Source organism: Ambystoma mexicanum, chromosome 5p (genome assembly GCF_040938575.1).
Source record: "Ambystoma mexicanum isolate Mex_15411 chromosome 5p, UKY_AmexF1_1, whole genome shotgun sequence".
Classification (NCBI taxonomy): Eukaryota; Metazoa; Chordata; class Amphibia; order Caudata; family Ambystomatidae; genus Ambystoma; species Ambystoma mexicanum.
Window position 1 is genome coordinate 446,597,668 of NC_090930.1, and position 16,765 is coordinate 446,614,432.

Below are 16,765 nucleotides of genomic sequence, written 5' to 3' on the forward strand. Positions count from 1 at the left end.
GGAGAATTTAGTGGGCTGAGAATCAACTGGGACAAATCTATCCTGTTCCCGATAAAGGGTGGTACACTGGCCGTCCCCCAGGAATGCCCATACAAGGTGGAACCAAGCGGCTTCCGGTATCTTGGGATTTGGATATAGGAGGACCTGACGCGCTACGCAGCCCATTACCTCCAGCCGATCATGGATCATTTTAAAGACGACATCCGCCACTGGAGGCTTCTCCCCCTGACAGTAATGGGCAGAGCCGCCCTCTTTAAGATGATCACCCTGGCCAGATTACTCTATGTATTACAAAATGCACCACTGGAGATTCAGGACGCCGAATTTGACCGCCTTGACTCCCTACTTAGAGACCTCCTATGGGGAGGGGGACAGCCTCGTATTGCACTGGCTACACTCCAGAGATCGGTTTGGGAGGGGGGTATCGGCGTCCCCTGCCTCCAAGCTTACTACTGGGCCTCCCAACTGGCGGTGGTTAACGACCTATTGCATAGGGATAGGGAACTCCCGCACATAAAGGTAGAAATTGCAGCCATCCACGACACTGACCCATTACCCCTGCTCTACCAGCCCCTCCACAGACCCCTACCCCAAACAATGGCAACAAATGTCTCAAGGGTCTGGAGACGGGCCCACGCCTATGTGGGATGGAAAGACAAGATCAACACGGCACAAACCCTGTGGCACAATAGTAACCTGGCCGAACTGGGGAAACTCAGACCATGGCCCAAATGGGTGGAGGCTGGAATCACACGGATTGGGGATGTCTTGATAGATGGGGAAATCGCCTCCTTTGTAGCACTGCAGCAGAAATTCCACCTTCCAGCGACCGAACGCTATCACCATACTCAACTGAGTCACGCCCTACGAACACATATCCCGTTGGACCCCGCTATTCCCCCGAGTACACACCCATAGGACGCAATATACTCCCAGCACATATCCCTACTAGAGTTACTTCTTTACTATATAATGCCACGTCCTCGTTCGCTACTCCGGAACTTCCTCGTCTTAAATCCAAATGGGAGGACGATGTGGGAGCCATAGACCCGGAGGACTGGATCCGGATTCTAATGCATCCCAGGGAGATTGCTATCTCATCCAGACTCAGCTTGGTCCAACTTAAAATCCTTCACAGAATATATTACCCAAGAACCATGATGCATGGCTGGAAACGTGCCCCAAACCCGAAATGCCTCCGTTGTGGTGGGGAGGTCAGTACATTCATAAACATCCTCTGGGAATGTCCGCGGATCCAGACTTTCTGGGGGAAATGCTGCATTGAACTATCTAGGGTGCTAGGCCGCAATATAACAATGGACCCGGAGGTGTTGCTTTTGGGCTCTCCCGATGAGAACACTACTGATAAATGGGAAGGATTGCTCCTATCTACGGCCGCAGGACTGATGAAGCGGAACATTGCACAAAAATGGGGAGCCCCAGAGTCCCCAACACTGGAACAATGGGCAGATATGGACACGCTTGCAATGTTAGAGCAGAGTTTATAAAGCAAGAGGCTGCCCGACCAAAGCTTCTAAGATTTGGGACAAATGGGAGGAGAGAGAACCCCAGTAACCTCATGATGCCCTAAGACACTAGACTGAATTGTAGCTGGAAAGGGGCGACAAGTGGAGATCATTTGACTCTTATCCTGCCCTCACTTATTTATTCATTCCTTGAATGCGTATGTTTTGATTTTGTTTTTCTTGTAGTTTGATTGTGGTGTTGTTTAAATTCAATAAAATTAAATATTTTTTAAAAAAAAGGACCTAAACCAATTCAGTACTGAATCAGAGACTCTTCAAACCTCCTGCAACCGTTCCAGGAGAATGCCATGATGTACTTTATCAAAGCCGCGGACAAGGCCAACATTACCGGGAGAGTAGGTTCCCCTTGGTCCGCGGCCTTTAGCAGTTCATCCTTTACTACCAGGATGGTAGTCTCAGTCCATATTTTGGTCAAAAATCCAGATTGGAACTTATCCAGTATTAATTAATGTTCGACAAAATCCTAGAGCTGGTTGGTAACAACCTTTGAGAACTTTGGCTAGCCGTGTTAGTCCTGCAATAGGGCGATAGTTTTGTAGAATCTCCACATCTAAAGATGGGTTTTTCAATAGAGGCGAGACAATAGAAAGCTTTGAACTCTCCGGAAGAGTCCCACCGAGTAGTGACAAAAGTGGTAATGAATGGAGTAAGTTCCTGTGCCAATTTCTTGGCTGCGTAAGCGGGCAGAGGGGAGAGAGAGTCAATAGTAGGTTTAAGAGTCCTGATAAGTTAAAGATATCTTCTTCAGTAACTAGGTGGAAGTAAAAAGTAGATGGTAAGATCTGGTTTTGTAAATCATCTGACTCGGCTACTGATTGATTGCATACATATACAAATGGATTTATGGCAGATGCCAGCTCAATGTCTACCCTTATTCATTCAATCTGGTCTACAAAAAAAAAAAGTTGAAAAGGTTGGCCCGCGCCACAGAAAAGTCGGGCAATGCATTTTTGCAGTTTGGGTTGCAGAACCTGGAACCTGGATATAGTAGAGAACAATTCCCTTGGTTGGTTACTGCCAATTTTCAATTTTTTTTACCCAGGAAATCTTTCTTGGCCAAAAAAAATGGCCAGTTTATATTCCAATAGAGCATTCTTACCTTGAGTTTTGTTCTCCAAGGTTGTCATCCTAATCCAAGGTCGGTTGGTCCTACTAACCAATTTACGTAGATGTTGCAAATTATCTGAGAAACAGGGTTGGGAAGCCTTCAGTGGGGCTGTTTTATTACAAATATTGGTTGGATTGACATGACAGACCTGATTGTAAGGCTCTCCTGGCATGGTGAAAGCTACGGTGTGATCTCACCAGAGAAGAGGCACAGCTCATAATACATGGTGAGGCTGGGCAATCAATGAGAACATGTTTACCAAATAGTGATCTGCTTTTATTGGGGAGAGAACTAGCTGAAGTAAGACAAGCAAGAGTATAACCCTGATAACACCCTCTTTGTAAGTCTTTTCGGTGGTCTGCCCAGATATTAAAATCTCTGAAGTAAAAGTCATTTTTATATGGTTAGTAAACCCTGTGGGAGAGCCATGATGTTGCAGGGAGTGAACTTTCAAACTACTTTGGGCAGGCTATACATGACACTTGTTTATGTGGCAACTGACTTGCAACAAATTTGATGAGCATATTATCATAAGGCATGAACTAGGCCAATGTGAGTCACAGAAGACTTCAACAGAACAGCTTTGGCTTGTGATTCATAAGGAGGGTGCTACTACCAACAAGAAAAAGTCAGGGAGAGTGTTTGCCAAGGTTTCTGAAAATTAGGTTTCATCGAGACCCAAGAGGAGAGGTGGCGACAGCCCAAAATCTTCGGATATTGACGGTGGACCTGGTGTTTAGTGCCACCCCTCAAGGTGGTCAGGATAGTTAAAGAATCCAGCATGATGCAGCAGGTAAAATGTGCCAGAGTGATGAGCAAAGCAAAAGTTTCATCAGGAGTTGGTTTAGTACCAGATCCCTGGTACTATCCCCCCCAGGGGTGGAAACAGCGGTAGTGAGCAGTGCAGGATTGAACCATTCAGCATGACAGAAAAGAGACTGGCGTGTGGGAATGCAGCAGCACTCAGCAATATGACTGGAAAGAGATGTGAAACATGCACTTTTGGGAGTTGGGACGTCTATTTGTGCATTGAACAGCAAATATATCTCCAGTGAAGAAGCATTTGATAAATATTGCCTATGTGTTTTCACTTATACCATTGTCTTTCTGTTGTTGGAAAGAGTGATGTTTAACAGAGTATGCTGAAAGGAACAGTTTCTGTTATGCAATGCCCATGTAAGATGCCATGCCAGTGGGAGAGAACAGGTGGTGGAGAAAGGAATTGTCCCAGGATCGGCTGTTCTTGGATGAAGAAGAGGTCTGTTTTCATTTTGCTGGAGTAGAATCCCATTAGTGATTTGATATATATATATATATATATATATTATTTCTATCGCGCTCGTACACAAGTGTTTCAGAGCGCGACAAGGCAAGGGAGAGGAACAGGGGAGAACAAAACAGCGATTTTACTAGGCCTATTGACATTGAGAATGCGCAAGTACATGGGAGAGGGGAGGGGGAAAAGTGCATGGAAGGGGGAGAAGTTGAAAGTACGAAGCAGAGGAGAAACAGATAAATAACAAATACATAATAAAGGCACCAAACAGTGGTAGTGCAGCCAGCAATTTGCAAGTGCTAGTTTTAAGGCAGCAGCCAGGGTAGGTCTGATAAGTGCAGGAAGAAAAAAAGGGGGGTTGTATGGGTACAGATACAGACCCCAGTGCAAGGGGTGGCCCGGCAGCAGTGCGGGAGGGTGGCGGGGTGAGCAGGTAGCTGGGCCCGGAGGACAGAGGGTGGCCAGGTGCAAAGAGAGAACATATCAGCAGGGGAGAGGGGGAGCAAAGGCAGAAGGAAAGAGGAAGATCTTGAGGTGCTTCCGGAACCAGAGATGGTTCTCCTCAAGTTTTAGAGTGGCAGGGAGGTTGTTCCAGAGGGAGGCCCCAGACGAAGACAGATCTACCCCCAGCTTGTTTCTTTGAAAAACGACTGACCCTGAGCGAGTTGGAGGTAGAGGAGCGAAGAGCTTGAGAGGGGAGGTATTCGCGGAGGATAGCTGAAAGCATTTTCGACCCAGGCCCCGGAAAGCCTTGTGGACAATGCAGAGGGTTTTGAATGTAATCCTTGCATCCACTGCGAGCCAATGGAGAGATTTCAGAGCTGGAGAGATACGATCCCAGGGCTTGAGGCCAAGGACAAATCTCGCAGTCCTGTTCTGGATTAGTTGCAGAGGGCGGAAAGTAGAGGCAGGTAGATTTAGAAAGAGGCTGTTACAATGGTCCAACCTAGAGCGAACCAGAGCTTGGGATACTATGAGCTTCTGGGGGAAGGAGAGGCTAAGCAGAGTACGTCTGAGGAGGTGCAGTAGGAAATTTTACTTTTTAGACACCTCAGAGATGTGGGCGAGAAGGAAAGGGGGGAGTCAAAGATGACCTTGAGGTTCTTAGCTTCGCAGGTGGGGGTAGGAGGAGGAGTGCCAAGGGAGGCCAGCCAGAGTTTGAGGGGAAAGGATGGTGAAGGTGTGCCGATGAGGAGGATCTCCATCTTGCTGGCATTCAGACAAAGATCATTGGCGACACACCAATCTTGAATGGCAGTTAAGCAATCAGAGATGGGAGAGGAGGTGGCAGAGGGTAGTCTGAAAATTAGCTGGGTGTCGTCAGCGTAGCACTGGAAATTTGAGCAGAAAGTGGCAATGCAGTGGCCGAGAGTTGCCAGGTATTGGTTGAAAAGCCAGGGCGAGAGGTTAGACCCCTGGAGAACACCACAGGTAGAGAGGAAGATGGATAAAGGAAGTACCCAAGTTGGACATGGGAGGGTCGATCTGAGAGGCAAGAGGTCAGCCAGGCCAGAGCCTGATCAGTGATACCCAGGTTTTCACAGAGGCGGTTGAGGAGGATGGTATGGTTGACCGTGTCGAAGGCAGAAGAGAGATCGAGGAGGATGAGGACAGAGGGAATGTTAGAGTCAAGTTTGGAGAGCAGATCTTCACAGGTGTTCAGGGGAGCAGTTTCCGTGCTTCTGGCAGCTCTAAAGCCAGACTGGTGGTCATGGAGACAACCAACAGAATTGGATGAAGGTTAAGCTAAGAGATGGCCAACTTCTCCAGGAGTTTGCCCAGAAAGGGAGTAATGGAAAAAGGGCGATAGTTAGCTGGACAAGAAGGATCAACTGTGGGTTTCTTGAGAAGAAAATGCACAAGGGAGTACTTCAGGAGTGAGGGGAAGGATCCTGAGGCAAAGGAGTGGTTGCAAAAATCAGCAAGGGCCGGAGCGAGGGTGTCAATGTGGTCCTTGATGGTTTTAGAGGAACAGGGATGAACCTGTTTTGACGAGGCTTCCAAAGATCGGACTTGTTTAGCGACCTCGTTAGGGGAGGAAAGGACGAGAAGGATGGTGGAGGGGTGGCTAAAGGAGGGTCAGTAAGCAGAGATGGAGAGGAGGGGTGTGGGTGGAGAGGGTGGACAGGATGTCCTGGGTTTTTGAAATTAAGTGAGAGGCAAGGGCATTGCAAAGAGCCTGGGAGGCAACAGGAGGGGTAGAGACTGCAGCAGGGTTGGCCAGCTTCTTGCAGATTTTAAAGAGTTTGGCCGAGTTGTTTGATGCCGTAGAGACACGAGCTTAAATGTGCTCTACAATAATTTTTCCTTGGTTGCATTTAACAGTAATGTCAGATTTTCGTCCTGCAGGATTTTTAAATATTTGGTACCGGAGTAGGGTATTTCATGGAGGGCCCACTTCATCTTCAGTAGCTAGTTTTATTGGTGTATAATTGGACGCTCGTTGATGAGGACATTTAATCAATTTAGATGCACCTAGACGCTACATTAGTTTGGTACCTACAATGGTGAAGTGGAACTCCATATCAGTAGTATAGGAGCCATTGTTTGTTGGATTCAAGATACTCCGAGGGAGAGAACTCATAGTTGGTTTCTGGATGTTGACCACTTTGTGGTGAGAAAATAAAGTATTGACATTTGAGATCAACTTAATGTTCACAATTAAGGCACAACAAAGAGCCTCATTGTGGATGGTGATGTTCAGTGGTGCAATGGAGACAACCAAACCTGTTCTACAAGAGCACAATTTCCTTCCACATGAACACCAGCCCGGGTCCATAGGCACAAATCCAGGCGCATACAAACTGACTTCGGATACACTTGCTCTTGCACAAAGAGCTCAGGCAAAATTGGCAGTAGGCCTGAAACAATGGGCAAAGGCTCTGAACATTGAGCAAACCCCAAAAAAGAAAAGTCTTTGAAATGTATCAAACGCCTAGGGAAAGTAAGCTGTGGCCCTTCTGAAATGCGCCGTAGTGGAAATGTTGCTAAAACACTTTCACAAATTACATTTGTAAGAAATATGCAGTAAGCTTATTGTGCCCATTGTTTTGGTCATTATCTTGAGGTTTTCGGGAGAGTCATCAAGTGAATATCCATTTGTGTTGTTTGAGGGTGGAGTTTGCTTTGATTGCTTTATGAATTATGGATGGTATTAAAACAGTTCAAGTGCTGCTTTAAGTTTCTAGGATTGGATCCTCACCTGGCCAGATGGCCAAAAGTTGCAACACTGCTAGGGTCGGTCGGTAGCAATAGGGGCAGCAAGCTTGGAATTTCTGCAAGGGAAGGTGGTGCTAGCAAAGGGAATAGCGCTGCTATGGAAGTCTGTGCTAGCTCATAACACCAGCTATCTAGGACTGAATCCAGAAACATGTATTTAAAGTAACTTCCAAAATGGCATTCCACCTACCTTCATCTCTTACACTTTTTACTTTATTTACAGCACGTTCTCCATACTCTTCTGCAATACATTTTGCTCTCTTGACGGATTTACCAAGAAACTTCTTCAGCTGGGTCCTTTGAAAAATGGAGAACAATGTTTGGTCATATTACCATCCAATCAAACAATGCAAACACACAATGAATAATCCAGACCCTAGACATTTAGGAAACGGCAGACATTTGACAAATATACCAATTACAGGGAGGGTACAAAGAGTGGTGTAGCTAGGATGTCCAACTTTTCTATTGTCTTTATTTGGCCTATTGGGAAGAAAAGACACCACAGCCCAAAAATGTAAGTCACATAAGAACAGCGTCTAACCTGGACAAGGGGCATTTAAAAGTCAAAATACTGACTAGGTTTGACATTCATTGGATCCGAGACAAAACAGCAAAATACATTTGGAATTTTCATACCACCAGTCTGAGTGACTAACTATATTCCTATAGAATGTATCAAGCAGGCAGTCTGAAATAGAGCATGTTAAATAGGGCAATACAAAACAAGACATTAACAAATAATCAGGGCCGAAGAAAACAAAACATCAGAGAATGAAAGCGTAACTTGCTCGATGAGGGCTAGGCATTCCATTTCAGAATCGCGGTCTGTCTTGTATGGCTAGAAAAGAGCTTGCTAAAGATCCGGTCCAAGTTAAGAAATGCAATAAAAAAGCATCCGAAAATGATAGAAAACTTATAGATAATGCTATGAAAGAATAGTATTACAGAAATGGTACAAAGCAAAATGAAACAGTTGGACATTGAAGATATGATCCCAATTCGGGTCTAAGGCTTTATAAAGAGACTACATCCTCACACAAGGGAATGCTCAATAAGTCAATTCCAACTATTACAACTCAGGCAGCAATAACAGCAGTTCTAGTTTGGTAATCAAGAGGAGGTAGGTGACCAGACAGTCGAGCAAAATATCATTTTCACTTTATCCCCCTTTCTCATCAGTCTTCATGTTAAGAGGGCAAGGCAGGGCCTGAAACGGGCAACAATGCAATCCTTTTCAAAATGTTTAGCTGCTCCCCCCTTGGGCTGTGCATACCCAATTGTTTCCCCAAATTTAGGCCCTGTGCTGGAAGAAAGATATTGCGCTGAATCCCAGGGATTTCCTTGCTTTTTGGATGTGTTTTATAAATCGATGTGCTGCAGAAAGGCCTACTCATGACAACTCGAGAGGTAATTTTGATTTTTCAACCTGTCTTTTCAGGGTGGGAGTTGCTGTGCAGGTTAATCTTTGAAGGTTGGAACCCCCTAAGAATTTCTGAAACAGTATCCATTTGGTATACTAAGAGGCATGGCTTTGCAAAATTAAAGCCCTTGCTGCAGGTTCATTACCTCGATTCTGATCCCCAACCCTTTCTCAAATTCAACTGGGTTCTGGTGTGATGCTGGCATGCATCTTTTCATAAGCTGGAGACCAAAGCTCCTCCTGAAGCTTGGAGCATTTCGGGTAGTATTTTGTGAGCTCTCTCCACCTCTATTCCCGCCTCCCTTCTGTGAGCCTGCTGCGCAGAGCGCCTGAGACTATTAACCACAGGGTCACAGTTTCAACATTCTCTTTGGGGGGCTTACGGGCAGGGGTACTCGATTTCTCAAGATGCTCAGGGTCACCTTGGGTGCCCAATCATGCTGTAGAGGCCCATCTCCATTCTTTTCCAGGAAAAGCAGGAAGCAGGTGTCAAAGCCAGGATTTGGAATACCATTAACTTTCCTTGGCTGAAACAGTGGATCCTCTGAAAAGTGGCAAAAGACAACCCGTAAAGCGAGCACAACGGTTGCACAGCAGTTCTACATAGGCCAGCCTACAGGCAGCCATAGAGATTCAATATTACACTTTGACCAAAGGAGCTATAAGGATGGCATTCAGCAGCATGCAGACACCAGGGCCTCCTAACATAAACACACTTTGCTGGTGATTGATATTTCTCTAACCAAGACTAGCTTTCAGAGACCAGTAACATTGTAGTGTTTTATACTGGGAGAAATGCAGCAGGAGCAGAATCAGTGAAAGAAAAACAGCCCAGTACTTCTTCCAGTATGCGTTAAATGCCATTTTAGTTTTAGAAAGTACAACGATGTAAGGTATTGCTTTACAGGGTGAGGTGTTGCGTCAACCACATAGTTTTGCCCTCATTCTGACTTCTTCAAGGGGTGAAATATCACAGGTTTTATGAAATTGTTCTTCCCACAGTCACATTAAACTAAGCGACTAAACTGAGCATGCGCCATAGAATATGGACGGCATTAGCGAACAGCCGGGCTTGCCTATGTCCCGGTTTCATTGGATCACCTTGTCTATTCCTGCTTTGTTTGAAGCTTGCAGGGCTGCTCAGAACGTAGGCTTGTACCAGAGAATGCAGCCAGTGTTTCAAGCTTCCTGATTCCAGGGTGCCAAGGAAGTGATAAAAACCCATGGTGGCAAGTCGACCCTGCTGCTAACGGCCCACCAAGCGAGGGCACCTTTACGTGGGTGGTGCTACCGTTAATGGCAACATCAGGCCGCCCCCACAGGTTATATCGCCATCCGCACCCATGTAGTTTTCGCACCATAGTTCACGGGTGCCAAGAGTGTTGAATATATATATTATATATTAACATCATGCAATACATATTTAAGGAGCTGTTCCCCTTAACGCCCGCGACGCTGTAGTTACTCAGAGGAACTTTCTTGAATGAATTGCTACAAAAGCAGTAGAGGCCTTAAAGACTTAAAGACTTTGTTAACCTCTCTGACGCCAGACAAATAGCCTTAAGATTTTCAACTTAATCGAATGAATGAAATGTTTATTTAATATCTTCTGTTTCTTTTTGTAAAAATCTATTTTTAGATTATATACAAATAAAACAAAAAAAAATGTATATATTATTTTTTAAAGAAACTTGGAGCGCAGTCTGGCACTGTAATATCAGAAGTCTGTTTTTGATGTTGATGACCGTGACATCATCAACAAAGAAAAGGACTTCGGGAATGTGTGGGGTCGAGATGCACGGTAACTTTAAAAAAAACATTAAACACCCTGAGCACATAGGAATCTATATGGGTGCTAAGAGGTTAAGGTGGCGGGGAAGAGAAGGAGGAGGAGTGAAAGGTGTGCTGGCTAGAAGCACTTAGGCTGCTCGGAACGCAGGCTTGTACCAGAGAATACAGCCTGCATTCCGAGCTTCCTGATTGGTGCTAATGTGACTTAAAAAAACAACAAATTTCAAATACGTGATTTCCGAATGTGTGCTTGAGTCCTTTCTAAGGATGTGGTTACACTTGTTTTTGCCACTATGAAAGCGGATCAAAAATGAGGTTTCACCATCATACGTTTGTAAATAAAAAAAGCTGCATTGACTAGACTCACTGTACCAGATACCAGGCAGGGCTTTTCAGGGCCAAAATAAGCCATCCAGGCCAATGCATGCGGTTTTCGGTTAAATACATGATTATATCCCTTTTGATATTTCGGAGGCGCACAAGAGGTGTGTGTTGTATCACACCTTGCTAGGTTTGGTTAGTTTTGGTTCATGCAGGATATGCTACTTCTCGATGGACGCAGAATGGCGTCTGCAGTTTCATAAGGACAGTCCCCATTAAGGATTTCAGAACTATGAAATGGTTTGGATTATGGTGGCCTAGTTATCATATATAACTTGCAACCAATCATCATTGGTATAATCCTCAGTACCATCTCCCTCTCAGATTCTGCATCCATAATACATACACTGCTGCAGTCACAAATGGTACATTCTAACAAAAGGTCTTTCGGTGGCACACTTGGGAGACTCTACCCTCAAAGCAGCACATTTCGTCATTGTGTTGTCCGCTCTAACGAGCACGCAGAACTATTCCCACCCACATTGAGCTCTCAGTTGTGTGTGGAAGTATTTCTTCTGTTCCTTTGTTGCAAATTCTTTTTTCCTCAGCGGTATTAGATACACATGTAGAAGTGTTGTGAGGATGGATTACTGGAGCTCTAGACAAGTCCCTGTATTACTTTAATGTCTTTACTGTATTAAGTAACAGTCTTAGGACCCACCTGTGCCTCCCACCCAGGCTACATCATTCCAATGGAGTCCCCTGGAACTCAGGAGTGGCAGTATTGTGCATGGCTGGAGATTCCGCCTTCACACATACAATCCATTCTTGGCAGTACATACACTCGCGCGTCACCCACTCGGGTAATATATACGCTATATGCACGGATCCAATACACCCTCCCATCTTTTCAACAACACTCATGTGTGCAGACAGACAACACACCACCTCGTTCATTAGGCACAACGAAATTAACTCGCATGTTTTTCTTTATTGTGATTTGGTTATGAAATAAAACCTTACACAAATCAACAAAAAAATGTAGACTTTTTTCTAAGGTTAAAATACATGAATCAATTACAGATGAATTAGCTATGAAAACGTGTACAATTCATTCAATACATTGCATTAAACACATGAGACCACAAATAGAGTTTAAGATCCAATACAATACACATCTGTTCTAAAATTTTTAATAGCTCAAGCAATTGATAAAAAATGTTAAAAAATCTGACCAACGCAATTAGCAAAGAGATATTTTCAACATCCATAAATCTGAAGCATAATCGTTCACCCGAATCAGAAAAGCTGTTGCAGTGGTTCATTACTCTACCATCCCGACTCAGTCTACACATTCTTTTCTCTTTTGCTAAAGCCGCCCTAGGCCCAGGGCACTAATGTAGCCACCTGGTTATATCTGAACCTCATACAAATCGGCAAGGATATGAAGTACGTTGGTGGAGCATCACGTTCTCTAAACAATTTAGCATACTCCTAGTGCACTTTTGGCAAAAACATTCCAATAAACCAGGCACACTTTCTTATATTGCCACGATGCCAACACACTGCCACATCTCTTGCACTCATCACATCGTGATGAAATAACCTCTGTATACTTATAATTATGAGATGCACATTCTGTAGAACATAACACTTAAGCCCCCTTAAGTCCATAGTTGTCGAGGCAACTTTAACCTACAAATCATGCAAAGACAGCAACCAATCTCCCAAAACATTGCAATACTTTGGGTACATGACTGCACACCATCCTTGCGAGCTGTGATATTTTGTTTACATCAGTGCACGCATGCTTACTTGCTGTCTTCCCATCCACTTCCCACAATCCCAGTATCAACGACTTAACTACCATTGTCTATGGTGCTTGTTAAGTTGTATCCTTCACTGCTGCATCAACTCCTTGGACACTTCTTACTTGCCGGGGTACAACTCTGCACACTTTCTGCTTGCACCTGTCCCAAATGATATCAAACGTTAAACTGCCATCACAGAATTACTACCCAGAAATACCTCTGAAAGCAATACTCCCTGCTCCTGTGTGCACTGCCCCAGCTTGCCTTAGCGCTGAGCCTTCTGCACTTCACTGCAGTGCTTGGCTTAACATGTTCTTCAACATGCTCTTCTGTAGTGCCATAACGTGACATGGATCTTATGTTTGACATTCTGTCCTGCAGTATTTCGATGTTGTATGGTCCTTTTATTCAGGCGCCCAAGTTGCATACATCCATTTATCTTGCTCTATCAGCGCCTTAGACCAGAATGCAACTCTATAGTGCATGGTAATCAGGGGAGTCAACAGCCACGTGCTGTCATTATTAAACTGCAGAGCAACGCTCCCGCTTATTCAACACCAGGTAGGTCGAGTCCGAAACATATCACTGCCCCGCCCTTCAGCATAAAAACAAAATACATTTGTTAAAAAAGGAAGTGCTAGGCAGGCCATTATTACCATCTGAGTTTTATTAATTTAATTACACTTAAAATTTTTGCCACTTCTATTGTACGGATAGTTTAATTACCGGCATTCAATATGTGCCAAAATTCTTCCGAATTCAGCCATTCTACCTTGTCTATAAATAGGGAAAGGACTGTGTACGAGATACATGAAGGGCCGGACATCATAATATAATATGCTTTAATGACTGAACTACGCCCACGTCCTCACAAAGATCACAGCCACTGTTCCCAGCCTTCGTAGTCGAGCAAGCAACCAGAATCTCATTTGTATGCAGCACATTTGATCTAAATCTTAAAAATGAATTACACCAGAGGGTATTTGTAAACAGGCATAGATATTTTGGTAATTGACCCACCGGCGTACCCAATTCTGAACGAGAACAGTGCATAGAGTAACTCTGCAATGTCCTTATAGTAGTAATCTAATCTGTTTCAAATAAAAGGTTTTGAACAGATAACGGATTCAGTACCAGCCCTTTGGCCACTTGACCACATTCAATAAGGATAGAGTCAGCAAGGTTTTTAAGATTTAAAATCTTAGTCATAGTTCCCAAGGCCATTGTTAGACTTAATTCTTTAAACATTGAATGGTGAGGAGGGGCAGAAGATTATCATATAAAACCAAAATCTTATAATAAAACCAGTCTTGGAGCGAGACCATGCCCAGTTTGTCTCTAATAGAGGCTACTGGTAGCCCTAAAGGAAAGTTAAAAAGTTTTGTCCAAATACAGCCCAATTCATATCATAAGCCCGACTTTCTATTTCCAGGACATATAAAAGTGCTGGCACCACCATAGCACTGTAAAAGTCAAAGGTTTGGTAGAGAATCTACAATATTTCACTTTATTCTTTGATCTTTAATCTTTCCAGTGTTCGCTTTTTATTCGGAATTGTAAGGAACTCATGGTGGCAACAGTAAAGATGGACACAAGTGATCACAGTTCAAGGGTGTTTATTGAACCTTGTCATGGGTGGGATAAACACCTAATCTAAACCTAAGATAGCAGCAAGCTACAACCATCAAATAATATTAAGGCAGTCCTAGTGGCAGTGTGTCAAATAAAAAATGGCCTATACTAAGAAGCCTATTGCCAATCCTTACCACCAAGTTACAAAAGGGTCTGTGGTAATGTTCACCAGTAATTAAAGAAGTGTTCACAAAATGATTAGTCAGTATGGTTTGACTGGGGCCTCTCTTCCCCACATCTGAAGCACAGGACAAGGTGGGACTTCTGAGCACAGCACACTCCTGGGCCTCTCCAGCACGAGGTTCACTATTCTGTTCAACGATACAGGGGCCAAGTCTCTTTACTACAAAGTCTCTTGCCTTAGAAGGCCAGCTGGACCAAAACAACAAAAACAAATGTTCCTTTGGTGATTTTGCACCTTTGGGCGATTGCTCTTCGCCCCTTGGATCTCCCTCCACCGGGCTCGGATCCTTCTGGTAACATGGGCCTCCCTCCGTCGGGTTCACTATGGCCTTCTACTCTTAATATCAGCACAATGTTCTCTGGTGCATCATGCTTCAGCCCAATTTGCATGCATCCCTCAACTGGGTTCACATTTGCCAATTTAACAGTTCACTCTGTTTTCAAACAATGCAGGATTTACTTCCATTAGCTTTTCCCTTGGCATCCATCCCTCTGTCAGGTTCACACTTGCATTGATTCACGATTCTCTCATAAAGCGAGGGGGCGATTCCCTTCCCCCAGCTTTCTCTTGGCTATGGGTGAGAGACTTTCGTTTGAACAAGTGATTTGACGTGAACCTTGTAGGACCACTCTGACACCTTATGTCGCCCTCTCCTAGGGCCTTGTGAAACTTGTAGTTTAAATACAAACAAAAAAGGGCATATCAGAGTCCTTTGAATGAGCACCCCTGCAGCGCCGGACCACTCTGCAGCTGGCCCTTCTATGGGTTTTCCAAAGTTCAAACACACACAAGTTCATTGTTCATAGGTTTCTTGCCTTCACAAAATGTTGCCAATTGCAACTTTGGGCTCAACACAGTTCTGTTTGCCATCTGCTTTCTCCGACTCACCGACTGTGCTGAATCATTTGGCTTGTCTGGTCTCTGGAGTCAAGGACGGTACCACGGTAGCCAGCGTGCCACCCCACCTGTGTTATCAACGTTTGAGACCCCTATGTACCATTGACATCTGCCGCACCAGACATCAGCTTTACTTCCTGGTCTTGTGATTCCCTTTTTGGAGGCTTCGCGGGTCTGAGTAGAAAAGGACAAGGTGATTTTCTCCTTGTCCTTTCAGGATTCGCCGCTTTCCTCCTCCGCTTGAACTGCAGCTCGGGAATAGGTGTCGCCATGTGCGTTCAGCCTTGCGCCTAGTTTGCTGTAGTGCTCCACCTTTTATCCCTGTGGGGGTTGTCAGGTGTGTATGATTGTTGTCAACTGCCTGCCTCTGCCTGACCCTTGTGTTGGGACATGTCAGGTAAGGCTCTGGTGTTAGGCCATGGTCTGTCACGGTGTAAGAAAGTGTTTGTGTCAGAAAAGCGGGGTAGAACTTCTAAATATCCTACGCAATAGGATGGGGTAAAGGCTTTACAGGGAAGGTGGTACCGCGTCTCACCCGTCAGTATCCCCACTTCCACTCACCAAAGGCTCCTCACCCAAGTGATCCTCCCCCACTGGTCCACCCCCAGGAACTGGCTCCAATAGCGATGGCTGTGTCCTGGCCACCTGGGTGACAGATCTCCGGGGACCAGCGGGTGAGACACCTTCAGGTTTCTCACAGAATGGAATAGATATCCAACCCCAAATACGTAAACCCATGGGAAGGAACAAGCCCAGAGTTCCCCAGACTCCCTGAGTAGCTGTAAGGCTTTGTCAATGTTTACAGAGATGTATAATGTTCGATTTCCTTGAGTTAACAACCAAATCATTAGCCAAAGCATAATCCACGGTAGCTTTAAGGAGATGCTGCAGTCCCGGTTGGGTCAGGTCCACTAGGACCACATCATCTGCATAGGCCCTCTAGGTCACCTCTAGGGACAATTTTGGGACTTACAAAAGCAACCCTTTCCAGGTATTCTCCAATGTCTATCAAATAAAGGTTGAATAGACACAGGGACAACAACCATGGTGAAGGCCCCTATATGTATTAATGGGCCTAGTCAAGCTTCTGCACCCATCCAATTTTATCTGCACAACCATGTCTTTGTGCAAGCATCTAATTATCGCCAACAGCGATGAAGGTAAGCCCCACAAGCTTAGTGTTGACCACAGTCAAAAGCTTGTGAGAAATATATTAGGCCAACAAAAAGGGGCAAAGCCCCTTTTTCCCCATGGTTTGTCCCGCAGGGAATTTAACACTAAATCATTTAACATTGTGCTCATGTTCTTTCGTCTGTCTGATAGTTATGTAATAGGCCAGCCGCAGTGGCCCATGATTCAAGCTCCTTCAGTATCAATGCAGTGACAACTTTACTGTCCACATCAAGAAGGGCGAACAGCCTATAATTAACAGTTTTCGTTCGACCCCCCTTCTTTTAAACAGGAACTATCAAAGACTTCCAAGAGATCGGGGTATTTTTATTAACATTTGTGAACAGCAAAAATAACTAGGTTGGCCAATGATCAGATTACTTAGG

At 44.7% G+C, this 16,765-nt stretch overlaps 1 protein-coding gene across 4 annotated transcripts in view; it reads right to left on the bottom strand.

The window, feature by feature from the left end:
* The window catches only part of WDR44 (WD repeat domain 44), a 1,281,409-nt gene that overhangs the window by 485,216 nt on the left and 779,428 nt on the right, over positions 1-16,765 (bottom strand). For all 4 annotated transcript variants that reach the window (XM_069612853.1, XM_069612855.1, XM_069612854.1 and 1 more), the window contains one exon: positions 7,341-7,447. In XM_069612853.1, coding sequence (XP_069468954.1) covers positions 7,341-7,447 — 107 coding nt within the window. The remainder of the gene's footprint in view (positions 1-7,340; positions 7,448-16,765) is intronic.